General features: G+C 42.3%; 1 protein-coding gene and 1 pseudogene across 1 annotated transcript in view; both read left to right on the top strand.

Annotated features, from left to right (window-relative positions):
• The first annotated feature begins 4,649 nt into the window (after nucleotides 1-4,649).
• Cpn1 (carboxypeptidase N subunit 1) overlaps nucleotides 4,650-19,633 on the top strand; it is a 32,882-nt gene continuing 17,898 nt past the window's right edge. Inside the window, exons 1-3 of the mRNA XM_010638532.3 lie at nucleotides 4,650-5,079; nucleotides 9,748-9,944; nucleotides 18,693-18,848. Of these exons, the coding sequence (XP_010636834.1) occupies nucleotides 4,857-5,079; nucleotides 9,748-9,944; nucleotides 18,693-18,848 (576 nt within the window). The 5' untranslated portion in view covers nucleotides 4,650-4,856. The remainder of the gene's footprint in view (nucleotides 5,080-9,747; nucleotides 9,945-18,692; nucleotides 18,849-19,633) is intronic.
• LOC104872327 lies at nucleotides 13,371-14,601 on the top strand (annotated as a pseudogene).

Here is a 19,633-nt window from a genome sequence, read left to right as displayed (position 1 = left end):
GACCTACAAAGGTCCCCTGAACTAACATTTACCAAACAGGGTGAAGCTATACTGAGACTTCTCTTCAAATTACTGCTAGAAGATGCAAGGAAAAAAACTGTATAACCAAGGTAACTGGAGTCTGGGTTGGGGAGGTTGGTTCATTTGCCTACACAAGGCTGGCTCTCTCTCTCTCTTGTTCTTGCTCTTTGCCTTTCTCTGTCACTCTCCCCCTTCCACTACCTTCTCTATCCTTTGTGTAGGTTCTAGGGAAGGAAGAGAGAAGATGCCTTCCCTTATGGGTAAGTATTCTTCTATCTCCTCCCAGCCCTTTCCCATTTTAATGAAGCCTTCTCTGCTCACATTTCTCTGGTTGGGTTTCCATCCCTGTCCCACAGCTGTACTCACTGAAGTGAGTTGAGTGGAAAGTTGAACCAGCTGCACTGGTGGAGAATTCAGGCCCACCTCCACTACTTTTTGTTATGTGACGTCAGTAAATTTCTCCTTTAAAATCGAATTAGAGTACCTTCCTTCCCAGGCTTTTGTGAAGAATGCATACGGAAGTGGTTGGCAGCCTGTAAGGCAATGTCGAATTATGAAGCATTATTAACATTTGCCTAGAGCAAACTGGAGACTTGATGGTCCAAACAGAGACAGCTTGAGAACACTGTGAACCCAGAAACAAGGAAATGCCTGTGTGAGAGTGAGGAGGAGAAAGAGAGAGAACTCTAATGACATCATTTGGTCCCGGCTGACACAGCCATTTGTAGGGCTGGCTCCCCAAGGTGTGAGTCAAGATCCTGGGGAGATGTCAGATAATTAAGCTCTCTCTTCAGCCTCCCTGCAAGAGCACAGACTTGTTAGTTGGGGGGCATATAATTTCCTATTGCTATGATAAAAAAATGACCACAGTGGTAGTGGCCTAAAATAACACCAATATATTATCTTACAGCTTTAGAGATCAGAAGTCTGAATTGAGTCTCACCGAACTAAAATCAAGGTGTGCTCCTTTCTGGAGGCTCTAGGAAAAAAATTTTACCTTATAGTTAATCTTATAGTTAATCTTACCTTATAGAACCTTAGAGTTCTAGAGAATATTCACATTCCTTGGCTCATGGCCCCTTTCCTCCATCTTCAAAGCCTGCAAGCAGGTACTTGAGTCTCACATCTCATCGCTCTGCCTCTGCCTCTCCTACCTCCCGCTTCCACTTACAAAGACACTTTCAGTTACACAGGGCCCACCTGGACACTCCTCATCTCATTACAGCTCATTAGCAACCTCAATTTCATCTGCAAATTTCATTCCCCCTGGCAGTATAACATAACATTGTCACAGGTTTCTGAAATTAGGACATGAACATTTTGGGAGAAGCAGGAGTCTAGAAATAAACTAGTTCACCTCTCACATGTGCTTCAGTTAGCCTTCCCTGAGCTCTCCCATGCCCAAAAGAACCAGGTGAGTGAGCCTGCTTAGTATCCTACGTGGTCATGTCTATCACTCTCACCTCAGTGCTGAGCCTCTTTCTTTGTCTGTGAGGAGAGAGACTGGCTTTTCCATTCTCGATTGCGTGTCTCTTTATTGGAATATAAGCACCACCTGGGCCAAGCCCTTTGTTGGTTTGTTTTTTTTTTTTCCTAGACTGAAAATTGTATGATGTGTAAAGTTTTTGGCTTTTAGTAGTAAAGCGTTCATATATATTTGTTGAATGAATTAATTGTGAATTACTCCATCACCTAGCAAGACACTTGTGTGAATAATTACGTTGCTGCTACTGTCACTACTGCTACTGTTATTATTACGGCACTCTTTTAAGGACCTTACATGCATCATCTTATTTGATCCACACAATAGCCATGAGGGAAGAGTGGTACTTCTCTGTCCTTATACCAAAAACAAAACAAAACCCCAAGGTTTAGAGAAGTTGTCATTTTCCCAAAATCAAATGGCCTAAGAGGGAGTTGAACTTGGATTTAAAATCATGTCCTTCTTATACTCAAGCCCATGCCTTTTTTTTTTTATTTCCAATTTGTTTGAGAGGTGTTGAAGGCCCTCTGACCTCAGGGCACACACTCTTTATCTAGTATGGGCTCCATAAGAACTATAGGCATATTTATCAGATATATGGGAATTATTCCTAGACAGGAACAATTTTGGGTTACCTAGGGCCACTAGTCAAGTCCTTAATAGTGACTGGTTATCCTACCTAGATCAAAGACTTGGCGATGCCCTCTCGGCATTCTCTCTTGATCCCTGCCTTAACCACCCAAGGTAGCAAGATCTCATGAGAAAATAATGGAGCGTTAACAGTGTGTGTAAGAAACAAACCCTGTGGTACTGCAATTTAGTATTAATTTTGGGCCAACCCTCGGGACCAAATATGAGCCACTCTGGCCAGGCTATATTGTGTGCTCACCCAAAATATGCAAGAGGATATAGGTGCTTTTACTGGCCAATTATACAAGCATTGGTTTTCCTTGGGAAACCCTCCCTGGATGCAAGCGGGGGGTGGGGAAGTCAACAATGGCTTTGGTCATTCATTCACTCAACAAACATTGACACTTGTGCCAGGCTCCTCACTAGAGGCTGATGATCAGGCTTCAGGGAAGAAACAGTGGTTCAGTATAACTGCATTTTGCAGTAACACCAGACAAGGGAAGTGAGTTAAATGCAAAACAGGTAAAGCTATACCTTTGGAGAAACAAAGATTATAGCAGCAATTACAAGGGAGAGGAGAGAGAGAGACTCAGGATTCAGAGTGAGGTTACCTCCTTAGGGAAACAGCACATGTGAAAATAGGAAAGTCAGCAATGACAGCATGCACAGGAGACAGTAGTCAGAGCGACTGGACTGAGGGACAGGGTGATAAGGCATGCGTAAGTGGACCTGGTAGAAAGGACTAGAAAGCCGAGCTTTGGATTGGGATTTTATGTGAGAGTGCATTGAAATCCACTGAAACTTTTCTTTTTAATTACTGAGGTATAATTTACATACCACAAAATTCACACTTTTAAAGTGATTTTTTAGTAAATTTCTCTGGTAAATAAAAAACTGTGTTCAATTGTATGGATATGTCATGTTTTACTTTTCTATTTTCCAGTTGGTACATTTGAGTAGTTTCCAGTTTGAATTTAAGAATAATGCTGCTCTGGGAGGCCTCACAGTTTGAGATTTCAAGTTATATTGCAATGCTACAGTGATTAAAACCTGCACAGTACTGGCACAAAACAGACAAGTGGATCAATGGAAGAGAACAGAGCACATAGCAATCTCTAATCTACATTTATTTTCTATATATTGGCCTTTGTAAACATTTCATATGACACGGATCGTACAAAAGATAGTCTATTATGTCTGGCTTCTTTCAGTGGACAGTATATTTAAGATTCACCCCTCTTATACAATGTTCAGTAAGTCACTTCTTTTTATTGTCATGTAATATTCTATTGTATGGTTATATTATATTTTGCTTATCTACTGAGCAGTAAATGGATATTTGGGTTTTTTCCATTTTTTATGTATTATCAATAATATTGCTGTAATGATGGGTGTGGTGGCCCAGACCTATAATCCCAGCACTCAGGAGGCTGAGGCAGTAGGATCACTGTGAGTTTGAGACCAGCCTGGGCTACATAGTGAGTTCCAGGTCAGTCTTGACTATGTAGTAAGAACCTGTCTCAAAATAATGATGATAATAATAATAATAATAATAACAATAATAATACTGCTGTAGATATCCATGCACAATTTTCTGTGTGAATGCATTCATACACATAATATTTCTTTTGGATTGATGTCTGGAAGTGAAATTTTGAGTTATACAGTAAGAACATATTTAATCTTTTAAGAATCTGAAAAACTCTCCCAAAATGGCTGCACCATTTTACATTCTTATCAGCGATATATGAGGGTTCTATTGCCTTCCTGTTTCCTCCAAAAATGTTATTGTTTTCTTTCAGTTATAGCCATTCTAGTGGAGGTGAAGTGAACCTTTGAACTTATTTAATAACTAGTAATGTTATACATCTTTAAATATGCTTCTTAGACATTTGTATTTTGCTTTTGTGGAGCACTATATTCAAATCTTCTGCTAATTTTTAATTGGGTTATCTTCCTACTAGGGTGATGAGTTTTTTATATAGTATAGATGTGTGATCTATAGTATAGATATGTGATTTACATCTGGTTGCTCCCAGTCAGTAGCTTATATTTTAATCTTTTGTTTTGTTTTGTTTTGAGACAGGATTTCACTATGCAGTTCAGACTGGCCTTAAACTCATTATATAGCCCAGGCTGGCCTCAAACTCACAGCAATCCTCCTGCCTCAGCCTCCCAAGTGCTGGGATTACAGACATGCACCACCACATCTGGGGCTATTTTCTTTTTCATAATGGTTTCTGTTGAAAGATTTTTGAGGGGAGAAAAAAGGGACATGAAATAGCTGTGCTTCAGGGAGATGCGTGGCAGCAGTAATGGGGTAGATGAAGGAACCAAGAGTTCTTTTTTGTCAGGTGTAATAAAGGGAACAGCACAACCAAGTTTCTTAAATTCTCCAGGAGTCAAAGGGTTATAAGCAGCTCTTTACTGAAGTCTGTTTATGGTGTGGTTAATCAGTAAACCTTTCAAGAGATTTGCCAGGATTCAAAGAGGAGGAGAAATAAATGTGAAAAGCGGAGTGGCTATTCAAGAGCTACATAAATAATTTTCGGCATTGAGGCGGACAATCCCGAATCTCCTCTCAGGTGCTGTCACATCGAGCTTACTGGAGGGAAACTGGCAGAATTTCTTCTTGGCCCCTTAGTTTCTGACCGCCAAAGAGGCTTATTTGAAGAGTAGGGGGCACATTGCTGTGTGGATCTCTTTGAAGAGACCCAGAAAGATGTCAGAACTGCTCTCCGCCTTCCTGTACCTTCTCCTTCTCTTCAAGCTGGCTGCCCCTATGACCTTTCGTCACCACCACTATGACGACCTCGTCCGGACGCTGTATAAGGTGCACAACCAATGCCCCCACATCACCCGGATCTACAGTATCGGGCGCAGCGTGAAGGGGAGACACCTCTATGTGCTGGAATTCAGTGACCACCCTGGAACTCACGAGCTCTGTAAGTCCTGAGCAGTTCTTGGAGTGTCTGGAGCAAGACCCTTCCCTTACAGACCCGGTCATCGGGATCGTTTCTAGGAAGGTTTATGGAACCCTCTGCCTTTAAAATATGACTTCTTCCTTTACCCTTTACCTGTGATAAGCCTTTCCCTCATTCTTGGGTTCTGTTTCCTTAATACCTAAATGGTAAATAGTGAATCTTCTGTCTTGCTCCTTTCCCAGCTCCCCGCTTCCCTCCCATTTTTCTCTTTAGTCATCTTTCATTATCCACTGGCTCTGAAGCAGAGCAGAAATCATTAGCCTTCCAATTCTGCCAGGAAAGAAGGGTGTTTAGGGTCAGCTCTCCTGGGAATGGCAGCGTGGTAGAGCATGGTATCCGAGACAGAACTTGAAAGATGGATATTACCTATAGTTATTGAATTATTTGTTGCTGTTCTTGTTGTTGTTAGTTTACTTCTATTATCAAAACAATGCCTGGGTTAAAAATTAGAAATCAGACAAGGAAAAAATTCATCTATAATCTCACCGTTCATAGGTAACCATTGTTAACACATTGAGGTATGTCCTTTCAGACTTTTTAAATACATGTTAAACCTACCTCTCTCATAGGCATTTTTTCATAAAAATGGAATCATACCATAACCGCTTTTCTCATTTCTGAGTCTGTTGTGTATAGCACCAATGTCTATAAATATAGATTCAATGTCGTTTTTAGCTGTATAACATTCTATTCCATGGTTGTCATTAACTGCTCATACTCACGGTCAGTAAAGTTGTTTCTAATTACTGCTTTTACTTACAGCAGTTATAACGTTCAAGTTATTTCAGTTCTTCCTTCTAACGGTCAACCCCGAATTGCTCTTTTCTTTCCACCTCCACACACCCACATCAACCCTGTCTCCATCACAATGTGCCTAAATTATTGCACTGAACTCCTAGAGCGTCTCCTAATGCCTAAGTGTTGCCAGTCTCTCTCCGAGCCTTCCATTTGGCACACAGATGCCAGGATACTTTCTCTGAACACTGATATAACTCACTCTGCTTTAAAAAAAAACCCAAAGCATCCTGACCATGCGGACCTCAAAATACTACAGAGGCAGTGTCTGGAGTGTCATGCTCTTACATGGGGATAAGAGCCTTGCTTTGGAGCTCTTTGTAAGCTGCCCTTACAAAGCAGGCGCCCACTTTTACTCAGATCACGTGTTCGTTGTGGCTGTGCCTGAGCATGGCCTCAGTCCCCCTCTCCATATCCTCCTTTTGTTGCCTTTGTTCTTTCTATCATTCAAGGCCTTCCCTGAAGCTTTTTCCTACACTAGCTCTCGTCAGTTCCTCTTTTTTCTGAAATCCCATAACTTTTGCGGTCCATCCATTCATTCCTTTCAGACGGTCTGCAAATATTTACTAATCACCTAATATGTGCAAGAACTTTTGTAGACTCTAGAAGTACAGCCAAGACTAATAAAGACCCTGACCGCATGGGCCTGAATTCTAGCGGGCTAAAATTGCAACAAATTGGTAATTAAATACATATTATGTCCAATAGAAATAACTGCTAGAGCAAAAGCTAAATCAGGAGCTATGGGGTACCATGGAGCCTGGGGACGGGCTGGGAAGGCTGTTGATGCTCAGGAAAGACTTCTCCCTTGTGATGGTTTTGAACGGAGATCTGTCAGGAGCACGCCACACTGATGTAGGAGAAGGAGAGCGTGACAGGCAGAAGGAAGAGCAAATGAAATGCTCCAAGAGCCAGAGCATGCTTGGCACCCGCGAGGAACAGTGAGGCAGACACTGTGTCTCAAACAGAGTGGCCGGGAGGTGGGGAAAAGAGTAGAGCCAGGTGATTGGGGATGCCAGGCAACAGCTCACGTAGTGCCTGGTCTTTGGCTTCTACTTTGAGTAAAGTGAGAACCCATTGAGAATTTGAAGCAAAAGACTTGTATGATCTGAATTAAATTTTTTAAAGGTCACTTTGAGCAGAGGTCAGCAAACTGCACGCAGCCCAAGGCCAGCCACCTGTTTTGGTGAATGTTTTATTGGAACACAGTCACGCCTATTTGTTTTTGTACCGTCTGTGGCTGCTTCAACTGAAGGAGTTGAATAGCTGTGGGAGATACAGTGCTGCCCACAAAGCCTAATGGATTACTACCTGGCCCTTTACAGAAAAATGTTATAAACCTGGCTGGACAGACACAGAGAGACCTCAAGGGAGCTTTATCACCACGATCCCGGGGTGGGGATAATGGGACTTGAACCAAAATGTCCATCAACAGATGAATGGATAAAGAAAATGTGGTGCTGGGGATTTAGCTTAGTGGTTTGGCCACCTGCCTTGCAGGCTCAAGGACCTTAGTTCGATTCCTAGTTACCAAACCCTGCCAAAAAAAAAAAACAAAACCAAACAAAAAAAAAGAAAATGTGGTACTGACACACAGTGGAGTACTGCTCTGCCATAAAGAAGGGAAAGTTGAGGCATTTGTAGGAAAATGGATGCACGTTGAGACCATGATGTTACACACACAAGCTTAAATATTGCTCTTATATGAAATAAAGAGCAAAACAAAGAATATATAATAAGAAGTAGGAGATCTTTTTCAAATGGGAAGGGGAACAAGAGATCAAGGGAGGAGAAGGGAAAGGAGGGAGAGAGAATGAAAAAAATTGAACTGGGTGTGGTGATGCACACCTGTGATCTCAGCAGTTGGGAGGCTGAGGCAGGAGGATCGCTGTGAGTTTGAGACCAGCTTGGGCTACATAGTGAGTTCCAGGTCCGTCTGAACTACACAGTGAGACTCTTAAAAAAAAATTGAAAAGAAAATGGAGATAGAGCTTTTGCAAGAGGGAAGGGGACCAAGAGCAGGAAGGAGCAGGGATGAAGTAGAGGGATAGGGAACATAAAAATAATTAAGATGTGGTATGTATATGTACTAGCTACTCACAATATATGTAATAATTATGTACTGAAAGCACTAGTAAAATACAATTTAATAATATAATATGAATTAAATAAATATAATAAAATTAATTTATTTGCTAATAAATTAATAAAATGGAAATTAATGTTTATAAAATTAAAATATTTTTAATTAAGAGAGATTGAAGGACTCTAAAATAGCTTTTCCAAATTTTATTTTACTGAAAAGGGATATGAAGGAAGGTAGCCACCATCTACTATCGCCAGCCTTTCCTAAAAGGAAGCCATTCAAACCCTAAGCAAATTAAGGGCATCATCCAGCAGTGGCAAATCCACGGCACCTGTTATCACTGGATTCTCGAAGGTTCACCATCACTGACATAATCTAAGATGATTAAAGAACACACACTGTGGAAAACCTGTCAGATGACCCCTGTGAGCCTTCCACGCATTCCTTTGGAAAAAACCGCTGTAAGAATACTGAGATAAATAATAATGGACTGTGTTCTAAAGAAAGTTAAGGAATGGTCTGGGGATTTGGCTCCATGGTTCTGCTGTCTGCCTCCCAAGTGCAAGGGCCAGAGTTTGATTCCTGGTACAAAAGAAAATTAAGAAATATATACATTTCTAAGGCCAGGTCCAGTACAGAAAATGGGGCATGTCGAAAATAACTAAAACCAAAAGGAGACAATAGTAAGTTCCATAAAAGGGGAGTCAACAGAGAACTCATTCCCGACAAGGAGAGCCCAGGTGGTGTCCCAGGGAAGAAACATTTGAATTGCCCCTACAAGGATTAGAAGGATTTGGAACTGAAAAGAAGAGCACAGAAGCAAAAAAAAGCAATTGAAGCAGAAAAGTATTGGGTAGAAAAGAAGTCACTTGGTAGGAGCTTTTCTCCTTTTTTTTTTAAAGGGAGCTCTAGCTGGTTGTGGTGTCCCAAACCTGTAATCTCAGCACTCAGTAGGCTGAGGCAGGAGCATCACCATGAGTTTGAGGCCACCATGAGATGCTTAGTGGTTCCAGGCCAGCCTGAACTACATATTGAGACCCTGTCTCCCAAAAAAATTAAATAATAAATTAAATAAATACATGAAAATAAAGGGGAGCAAGAATGATCTCTCAGTTAAACAGGTAAAATGATCAAAGAGGAGAGTAAGTATTGAGATAAAAATAAACACCTTATGTGGTGCCTCAAGACATGGCCTTCTCAGATATGAAGGAGGGATTTTAGTTTCCTACATGCCAGGAAAATTAAATTTTCAACTGGAATGACTAGCAATTGTTATGCCATCACCAAGGCTACGTGGTAAGAGAGGTGTTGGGAAAACACCGTCGTCATCCTGAAAGATTTGCCTCTGAGAAGCAGTGTGCTGAGGTAAACGGCACAGCAGATGCAAACTGGGCTTGGTCGTCTGTTCCTTCATGAGCTAGATAGACGTCCTCAGACTTGTCACGTCACCTCTTCCATCCCGGTTCTTCTTCACTCTGTAAAAGTGCCTTCTTTGGGGTTTTCTGTGAGGATTAGAAATAATAAACATAAATGTATCGTGGAGGTTGAATTAATGAGCCCTGCCACAAATTCATGGAACTTCGGCAGTGGCAACTGACTAGCAATTCAGCAAAAACCCAATTAAAACCTGACGTTTCCCTCCGTTCGTTATTGAATGGGTCTCCTAACCAAGGTTAGGTAAGAGTCAATGGCACATCCAAACTTTCTCCATCTTTTCTTTTTCTGCCCGTGCATCGCTTCACTTGTAGTGGAGCCGGAAGTCAAGTATGTGGGGAACATGCATGGTGATGAGGTGCTGGGCCGAGAGCTACTGCTGCAGCTGTCGGAGTTCCTGTGTGAGGAGTTCCGGAATCGCAACCAACGCATCACGCAGCTCATTCAGGGCACACGCATTCACATCCTGCCATCCATGAACCCAGATGGCTACGAGATGGCTGCTGCCCAGGTATGGGAAAGACTAAAGGTATCCCACGAATGGAAAGTAAACCCTAAAGACAGCATATCCCCGTCACACTGTAAATGCCACCCAAACATAAGATGTCAGGGGAGAGTGGAGAGGAACCAACAGAAATATAATGAAGGATGAAGACTTTGGCTTCCTCCTGCAGCACCTCAGGCAATACCCATGGGCTGATCTGAGCCTCGGTTTCTCCTATTCCACCTGACCTCAAGGTTTTATTGTGAGGATCAGTGAGGCATTATGCATGACAACACCTATAAGCTGGAAAATACTATCCAGATGTGAAGGGATATTACAAAAATATACCCCCTTTCCTGAACTTTTACATTTGAACCCTAAAGTCCCTTCTTCCCACACTACGTGTCCATTGTGTCCATAGGAAAAATACCAAGGAGAGAACACTTTCCCCAGATTATTTCCTAACATAAATTCCTAACACAAATGTCAGGGTGTCTTACTTTAAATCAATAGATTTCCTCTGTGTTTGTGCGTCAGAATAATAGGTGAAGAGTTTTGAAATATGGATTCTCAGGTCCTGCCCTAGACTTACTGAATTAGAATACTCAAGGGTAAGGCCAGGCATCTTTCTGCTTTGCACAAGAGATATGTTTCTTTCAAAATCTGTATTTAAATAAAGGGGGGAAATCTATATTTAAATAAAGTTAAAGTCCATTTTAAAGGTTCTTGAGAACATGGCTGTGGATGAGTGGAGGCAGATAGGGGAATAGAGCCAGGATGAGTCTCACACAGATTTGACTCTTGCAATCTCACAACTTCCTGGTGAAATGACTCAACAAATGAAAAGAGGGAACTTCACCCATTGCTGGAAACGAGAGAAATGCCCACTCATAGGCCTCCATACCTGACTTTTCCAAGGAGCAGGAAAATTGGAGAAGGATGTCGGGGAGGACCCCGGCCTGGCTGTGTTTCTTCATCAGCTTCCCCTGTGTTGTAGTAAAACTCGTCCTTGTCCGCATCCTTTGCCATACAAAGGGTGGAAGAAATGGAGGCACTCCCTGTCAGCCCACCAGGTCCTAGAGCCATGCCTGGGAAGCCAATCTTCTCTGACATGTTCATCTGACATGTTCTCGTTCAGAGAGTCCACACCTTGGACTGAAACCTGAGAGGTTACGTTGCTAGCTTTCAAGGTGGAAGAAGGGAATCAGAAACCCCGGTAGGTGGGTGGCCTCCAGAAGCTGAAAATGTCAGGACGCAGATTCCCCTCGAGCTCTCAGAAGAGATACAGCCCTGCCAATGCTGTGCTGTTAGTCCTGTGAAATCCATTTCAGTCTTTTGATCTCCACAACTGTTAAGGTAACATGTCTGTGCTGTTCAAAGTCACTAAATTTGTGGTAATTTGTTACAGTAGTGATAGGAAAGCTCTATGTCACCCTCCCTGCTTATGGGAAATTTGTGTCATGGGAAAGTTGTTTTAGGGGACAGCCCTCACCACCACGTTGGCGAGTGCTGAGGATGGAATCCAGGTCCTTACACACGCTGGGTAAGTGCTCTGCCACGGAGCTACACTCCCAGCCAGGAAGCCCCTTCTCGCCAGTCTGAAGACTAGTGTGTGTGACAGATCAACTGATAAAGCCCAGAGCTGTTAACACTGATGAGTAAGAGCTGCACTGATAAGAATGGACATGCAGTAAATATTCCTGGAAGCATAAAGAGAATCATTAGGTCATAGACGTATACGCCAAACTAAAAACACAGATGAGTGGTTCCACTGGAATAGAACTGATGTAGGAAGCTTAAAAGAACTTTTTAAAAAGTTACACTCTCAGTGTGGATCTAAGAATAACATACAAGCAAAATGACTTGATAAAAGTAAAAATCTATGAACAATAAAACTTCTTAAAGAAAATGTCAGTGGTAATACGTCCATCTGAGCTTTCGCCTGCCTGGCATCGATGCATGACCCACTTGCAGGAGCAGCCAACAACCTGGGTTCTACCCTCTCCTTAGAGAGATGGGGCCACAGTGGGCTCTAGTGTCCCTTTCCAATGCCACACAAAACATTAAATGGCATTTCAGGTTTGAATGTCCTTTCTCTCTACCACTTTATATATTTAGTTATTTACATTTATATTTATCTCCCCATGTATACTGTGAATTCCTAGAAACCTAAGATCATGGCCCATTTAATTGTTTCCCCAAAGTCTATCAGTTATCTTTGAATTGAGAAAGATTTAAGTAAATGATGGCTGACTAAATGGCTAGCTGAACAATTGAATGAATACATGAGCAAATAAAGATAAAATCTGAAGTATGAGCAGAGAAATTAAAAGGTCCAGAAAGTTGGTACTTCTCAAAATAAAAGTAAGGACCCTAAATTCTTTAAAAAGGAGGAGAGTAGGTTACTATGGTGCAATCACTTTGGAAAACAGATCTCCAATTTCTCAAAAAGTGAACACAGACTCATGCCCCAGCAGTTCTCCTAGATATGTCCCAAAGGGGAGAAAAACATAAATCCACAGAAAGGCTTGTATATGAATGATCATAGCAGGATTGTTCATATCAGTGAAAATAACCCAAATGTCCCTGTACTGGGTTAAATAGTAACCTGCCCTCCCCATTGCTGCTCATCTAGAACCTGTGACTGTGTTCTTATTTGGGGTCTCTCTCTCTCTCTCTCTCTCTCTCTCTCTTTTTTAAGGTACTGGGGATTGAACTTGGGTCCTAGTTCTTGCAAAGCAGGCAGCAGAACTACTGGGGTAAAATCCCCAGCCCATTGTGTTCTTATTTGAAAAATAGAGCCTTTGCTGATATCATTAGTTTAAGTCATTCTGGATTAGGGTAAACTCTAAATCCAGTGTGATTGAGGCCTTTATAAGAGAGAAATTTATAAAGACACAGGCACACTGGGGAGAAGGCCAGGTAGAGATGGGAACAGAAATTAGAGGGACGTATTTACAAACCAAGGAATACCAGGGATTTTCTGGATCCACCAGAAACAAGAAGATGCAGAGGGAGACTTCAGAAAGCGTCGCCTTGCTGACACCTGAATGCCAAGCCTCTAGAGCTGTGAGAGGACAAGTATCTTTATTAGAGCCTCTCATTTTGTAGTAATTGTTATAGCAGCCCTAGAAAACTAATACAGCCCTTCATCTAGTAAAAATAAAACATGATAAGTTCTATAGTGGAACTATTTAGCAGCAAAAGAAGAGAATTCTAACACATGCTACAACATGGCCAAATTTTAAAAACATTAGGCACAGTATATTACATAATATATAATCCCACTTATGTGACATGCCCAGAGAAGAAAAATCTAGTGAGACAGAAAGTGGTAACCCAGGGCCAGGGTGAAAATGAGGACCGACTAAATGGGAATAAGACTTCTTTTTTAGGATGGTGGAAATGCGTTTAAATTAGATTGTGCTGAACACCAGCCCCAAGCAAGGTAAGGACAAGCAGCAGCGAGGCCTCACTCAGCCCTGTGGGCACAGCAGGCGGCCTTCCCAGAGGTCATCCTTGCAGAAGATAAGAGGACTCAGAAGCTGGTGGCCATGAAATGCATTGCCAACAAGGCCTTGGAGAGCAAAGAAGGCAGCATGAAGAACGAGAGCTCTGTCCTAGGGCACAAGATCAAGCACCCCAACCTTGTAGGCCTGGACAACTATGAGAGCGGCTGCCACCTCTATCTTATCATGCACCTGGTGTCAGGTGAGGAACTGTTCAACCGCGTCATGAAAAAGGCTGTTACACAGGGCGGGACACCAGCCGCCTCATCTTCTGGGTGCTGGACCTCGTCCAGTACCTGCACGACCTGGGCATCGTACACAAGGATCTCAGGCCAGAGAATCCGCTCTACTGCAGCCTGGAGGAAGATGCCAAGATTATGATCTCTGACTTTGGCCTCTCCGGGATGGAAGATCCAGGCAATGTACTTTCCACAGCCTGTGGGACCCCAGGCTACACGGGCCCTGAGGTCCTGGCCCAGAAACCCTACAGCAAGGCTGCGGACTGCTGGTCCACTGGGGCGCCACCGACATCCTGCCGTTCGGTGACACCCCCGCCCCGCCTTTTCTATGACTCTTTGCATAGATTTTGAAGGCCAAGTACAAATTTGACTCTCCTTACTGGGATGATATTCTGACTCTGCCAAAGATTTCATTGGCACTTGATGGAGAAAGAGCAGGAGGAGAGTTTCGCCTGTGAGCAGGCCTTGCAGCACCCATGGCGGGCAGGGGACACCGCTCTCCGTAAGAACCTCCGCCCGTCCGTGAGCGAGCAGATCAAGAACTTTGCCAAGAGCAGGCGGAAGCAAGCCTTCAGTGCCACAGCTGGGCACCAGCCAGGAGGGGCAGGGCCAGCTGGCGACCGCCTGATGCCCCCAGCTGGGGCCGGGCGGCTGGCTACTGCTATCCAGAGTGCTGCGAGGAGCCAGGCCCAGAGCCGTCGCCCACGCTTGCCGCCCCAGCCCTCAGGCCCTGGTGTAGTGTCAGGGTTTCCTCCTGGGGAGGCCTGGGGCAGCCTGCTTCTTCCCCTTCCGTCCCTGAACTGGGGAGCTGCCCTGCCCCATACCCTCCTCACCCCTGCCCTCTCACACCTCACTGCATTCTTCATGCAAATGTTTCTATTTTATTGTTCATTCTTGTAATAAAGAGATCAAAACCATAAAAATCAATCGCTAAGATTGTGAGGATGGTTGTACAACTTTGTAAACACATTAAAATCCATTGAATTGTACATTAAAAGCAACTAAATTTTATGGTATATAAGTCATATCTCAATAAAGTTATTTTTAAAAAAAACAAAGCTTCTAGTCAGCTGTGGGGGCGCACGCCTGTAATCCCAGCACTCAGAGCCTGCGGCAGGAGGATCACTGGAAGTTCGAAGTCAGCCAGGGCTACAAAGTGAGTTCAAGGCCAGCCAGAACTATGTAGCAACATTCTGTCACAAACAAACAAAAAATCCAAAAAACAAGTAAACAACAACAACGAAACAAAGATTCTTGAAATACCCCACATTTTAAAATTTTTTATTGGTACATTTTAGGTATACACTATAATGACCCTCATCATTGGGAATTTGCACCTTTATATAATCTCGGTTCTTATTTTTTCCCCATTCCTCTGCCCTCCCTTCAACCCCTCCAACTCCTCACTATTTTCAAAGACTTTTTTCCGTTTGTTTGTTTTCTCGTGTTAATTCCATTCCCTCCTTTCCTTTGCCCTACCTCTCCCACTTCTCCTTTCCTTTTGCCCCCTTTCGTCCTATCTCACATTATCTGTTATATCTTTTAGTCCTTATTTACACTTTCAGTTTCTCACACCAGAGAAACTATTCAGCATTTACACATGTGTATTCTATTTATTTCACTTGAGTATCACCCAAGTGTGCATCGATTTAGCTATACCTGTGTCCAGTTTCTCATTCTTTATGGCTGAGCAGTACTCCATTTTATTTTCTTTTAAACCCCGCATCTTCTTTATCCAGTCTCCAGCTGATGGGCAATTAGGCTGTTTCCAAGATTTAGCTACTACAAACTGTGCCCCATGAACATGGGTGCTATGGTATGATTCTTGTAATTCTTTTGGGAAGACACCCAGCAGGGGATAGCTGGGTCAAATGGGACTTCCAAACCTAGTTCTTTGAGGTATCTTCATATTGATTTCCACAGTGGTTGCACCAGTCTGCATTTCCACCAACAGTGGACAAGTGTTTCTTTTTCCCCACAGCCCTGCCAGCATTTCTTATTGGTTGATTTCGTGATAGCAGCCATTCTTTCTGGGACAAGGTGGAATCTGAGCATTGTTGTTGTTGTTGTTTTTCAGCATTGTTTTAATTTGCATCTCTCAAATGACCAGTGATGATGTTGAACATTTTTTCAAATGTTTATTTGCTATTTCTACTTCTTTGTCTGAGAAATGTCTGTTCATTTCAGATGCCCACTTTCAGATTGGGTCTTTAAATTTGGGAAGTCTGATTTTTTTTTAAGTTCTTTATGTATTCTAGATAGTAGACCTTTGTCTGAGGAACAGCTAGTGAAAAGTTTTTCCCACATTGTAGGTTGACTCTTCACTCTGTTGGTGGCTTCTCTTGCTGTGCAGAAGCTCTTTAATAAGAAGAGATCCTACTTGTTGATTGTTTGTGCTAGTTCATGTGTAACTGAAGCTTTGTTCATAAAGTCTTTTCCTATGCCAACATCTTCAAGAGTTTCACCTAACCTCTCTTCTAGCCGATTTAGTGTTTCTGTTTTAATATTTAGATCTTTAATCCATTTTGATTTTAGTTTAGTGCATGGTAAGAGATATAGGTATAATTTTAATCTTTGGCATATTGCAACAAAGTTATTCCAGTACCATTTATTAAAGAGGCGATCTTTCCTCAAGCAAGGGTGTTTGGCTCCTTTGTTAAAGATGGTGTAGCTGAGTGTGTCTGGCTGTTTCTGCATCTTCTACTCTGTTCCACTGGTCCTCAGGTCTGTTTCTTTAACAGTACCATGCTGTGTTTTTTTATTTATTTATTTTCAATCACAGTAGCTTTGCAGTATAGTTTCAAGTTGGGGATTGTGGTAACTCTCTCCCTTGTCTTTATTGCCTAGAATTTCTTTTGCTATTCCAGGTATCTTCTTGTTCCAAATGAATTTTTGGACTGTTTTCTTAAGATCCATGAAGTATGCTGCTGGAATTTCAATCAGGATTGCATTGAATCTATATAGCAGTTTTGGAAGTATGGCTATTTTCACTATGTTGGTTCTTCCTACCCAGGCGCAAGAGATGTCTTTCCATTTTCTGATATTCTTTTTGATCTATTTTTCCAGAGTGCTATTGCTATAGTTTTCAAAGTAGAGGTCTTTGATTTCTTTCATTAGGTTGATTCCTAGATATTACAAATTTTTGAATGCTATGGTGAAAGGAACTCTTTGCTCCATTTCTCTCTCAGTGAGTCTTTTTTGGGTACAGAAAAGCTATTGATTTTTGTGTGTTGACCTTGTATCCAGCTACTTCACTAAACTTAGTTATTAAGTCTAGAAGACTTTTGGTGAAGTTCCTCAGGTGCTCTTCATCATGAAAGTATCTTATTTCTCCATCAATTTCTTTTCTTTCCTTTTTTTTTTGTAGTGGGGACCAAACTTCTCCACCAATTTTGAAAGATAGTTTTGCAGGGTACATCAATCTGGGTTTGGGGTTATCTCCCATTAGGGCTTGAAATATGTCACTCCAAGCTCTTCTTGCCTTTAAAAGTTTGTGTTGAGAAGTCTGCTATGATTCTGATGGGCCTTTCTTTGTATGTGATATGTTTCTTTTCTCTAACTGCTTATAGAATTTTGTTCTTCTGTTGGATTTCTGGAATCTTAACTATTATATGCTCATGTGTAGATTTTTTGTGATCATAACTAGTTGGAGTCCTATATGCCTCACTTATCTGTATGTCAAGTTCTTTTCCCTTACTTGGGAAGTTTTCTGCTATTACTTCTGTGAACAGCTTTTTAAAATGTCATCTGCACTCTCTCCTGTTTCTTCATTGACTCTGATTAGCCTTATGTTATTCTTCTTTGCAACATCTAGCAGCTGCTGCATTGATTTCTCATGGTTCCTTACTATTTCAAAGAAATTTTTCTTTTCCTGGTCAGTAATTGCAATCCTATCTTCTATACCTGAAATTCTGTCTGCACATTGGCTCATTTGCTGCATAAACTTTCAGTGGAGATTTTAATCTTCTGGATATCTGCTTGCATCTGTTTTATGGATTCCATTTATTTCCTATGTTGGGATTCCATCATGTCCCTCAGCTCCTCTATTTTTTTAATCTATATCTGCTCTAGATTTATTAATCATGTCTTGCACAATGAGCACAATCTCTGTTGTTATCTGAGTAGTTATTTCTGTTTTCACTTTTTTCTAGATCCTCTTTCATTGCTAGTTCAGGGAGTCCAGGTGGTTGAGTCTTAGATTGGTCCATCTTGTTTACCATTGGGTTGCCTTAGGTGATCTGGATATCTGGTTTTGAGACTTGTTTACATGTCTTCTCATTTCAATAGATGCAACCTGCTGCTCCTCTGTTGGGGTAACTTTTTATTCACGCAGTGGTCTGCAAGTCTCAGCAAGCCACCAAATGGCCTTTTCTCTGCTGCTCACCAGTACACCAATTCCTGGGTTCAGAGTGGTGGCCTTCTGGATCCCTGAGCTGACCTGTTGTCTAGGAGGGTTTCTGGCTGGGGCCTATGCACACTTGGGATGGTATCTAGGCATGCCTCTGGCTAGGGCCTGCCCTCCTATGTAGCTATTGTCTGGGAGGGCCTTTGTCTGGGGATGTGCACCCATGTCGCTGGTGTCTGAACATGTTTCTGGCTAGGGTCTCTGCGCACTTACTGATAGTATAAGGGCAAGCCTCTGGCTGTTGCTTGTGCACCTGTGCAGCTCTTCTCTGGGCACCCCTTTGGCTTGGGCCTATGTGCCCAAGCAGCTGGGGTCAGGGCGGGGTCCTAACTGGATCTGCCTGAAGCCACACCACTCTGGCCCACACCACTGCTCTCCAGTATCTGCATGAACTTACCAATGGTATCACCCCCACATTTTTCAGAGCTTTTACTAGGATTTCTACCTCCAACATTTGGCTTGGGAAAATTTGAGGCACACCACTGTGTCTTTGGATAAGTAAAAGAAGAAAATGCTATATCATTTGATAGGCTAAACAAGTATGTAAAAATTATACAGTGTTCTTTGAATATAAGATTCTGTCTGAAACCTTCATCTTTTCATCTCTTCACCTTTCTCCAAGGGCCCCAACACATCTGGGTATCTGATTGGCAGGAACAATGCAAATGGAGTGGATCTGAACCGCAACTTCCCCGATCTCAATACTTATTTCTACTATAATGAGAAGTACGGAGGCCCCAACCATCACTTGCCCCTTCCAAACAACTGGAAAAGCCAGGTAGGTGATTAAAACATACAAACAGAAACAGGTAAATCAGGATCTGAAAATTCTTGCAGAAAGGTTGCACAGTAGTCTTCACATTAACCAAGCAAGCAAGAATTAAACATCAACTCCACTCATGAATTTACCTAAAGCAATAATTGTATCTGCCTTACCTACTTTCCTTGTTGCTGAGACAAAATACCCAACAACAAAAAAAGTTAAAGCAGAAGAGGTTTATTTTGGCTCATAGTTTGTAGAATTTTCAGTCTACAACAGTCAGCTGGTTCCAAGGCAGGGTGACCTGAAGAAAGGCATCGAAGGGTAGAAACAGTTCGTGGTATGGCAGGCAGAATAAAGCAACAGAAAGGAGCAGAAGTATCAAGTACAGGAGCAGCCTGCCTTCTATCTGATCCTTTGTATTTCATCCAGGCTACAAGCCTATTGATTGGTGCCAGCCATGCCCAGGGTGGAGTTTTCATTATCCACACCTGTAGTCTCAGGATCACACCCTTAATCCACATTCACACACCCTAATCCAGCCACCTTTGAAACTCCCCACCTGTGATTGCATGAGGCTTTAGGGGGACAACTAGATACAAACCACAACAGCGTCTTGTGCTGTTTTGTATTTATTCCCTCCCCACAGTGTAGATTCCTCCAGGAATCACATGCTCATGCTCACTAAATGTTACTGGTGATGGTGGTGAAGGAGGTGAAAACAATATCCTATAGTTACATGGTATTTAGCAGTTTCACAAAGCGCCCCCTGTCTCTCTCTCTCTCTCTCTCTCTCTCTCTCT

Source organism: Fukomys damarensis, unplaced genomic scaffold (genome assembly GCF_012274545.1).
Source record: "Fukomys damarensis isolate Sample0158 unplaced genomic scaffold, DMR_v1.0_HiC HiC_scaffold_8, whole genome shotgun sequence".
Classification (NCBI taxonomy): Eukaryota; Metazoa; Chordata; class Mammalia; order Rodentia; family Bathyergidae; genus Fukomys; species Fukomys damarensis.
This window is presented reverse-complemented; position numbering and strand designations above follow the sequence as displayed.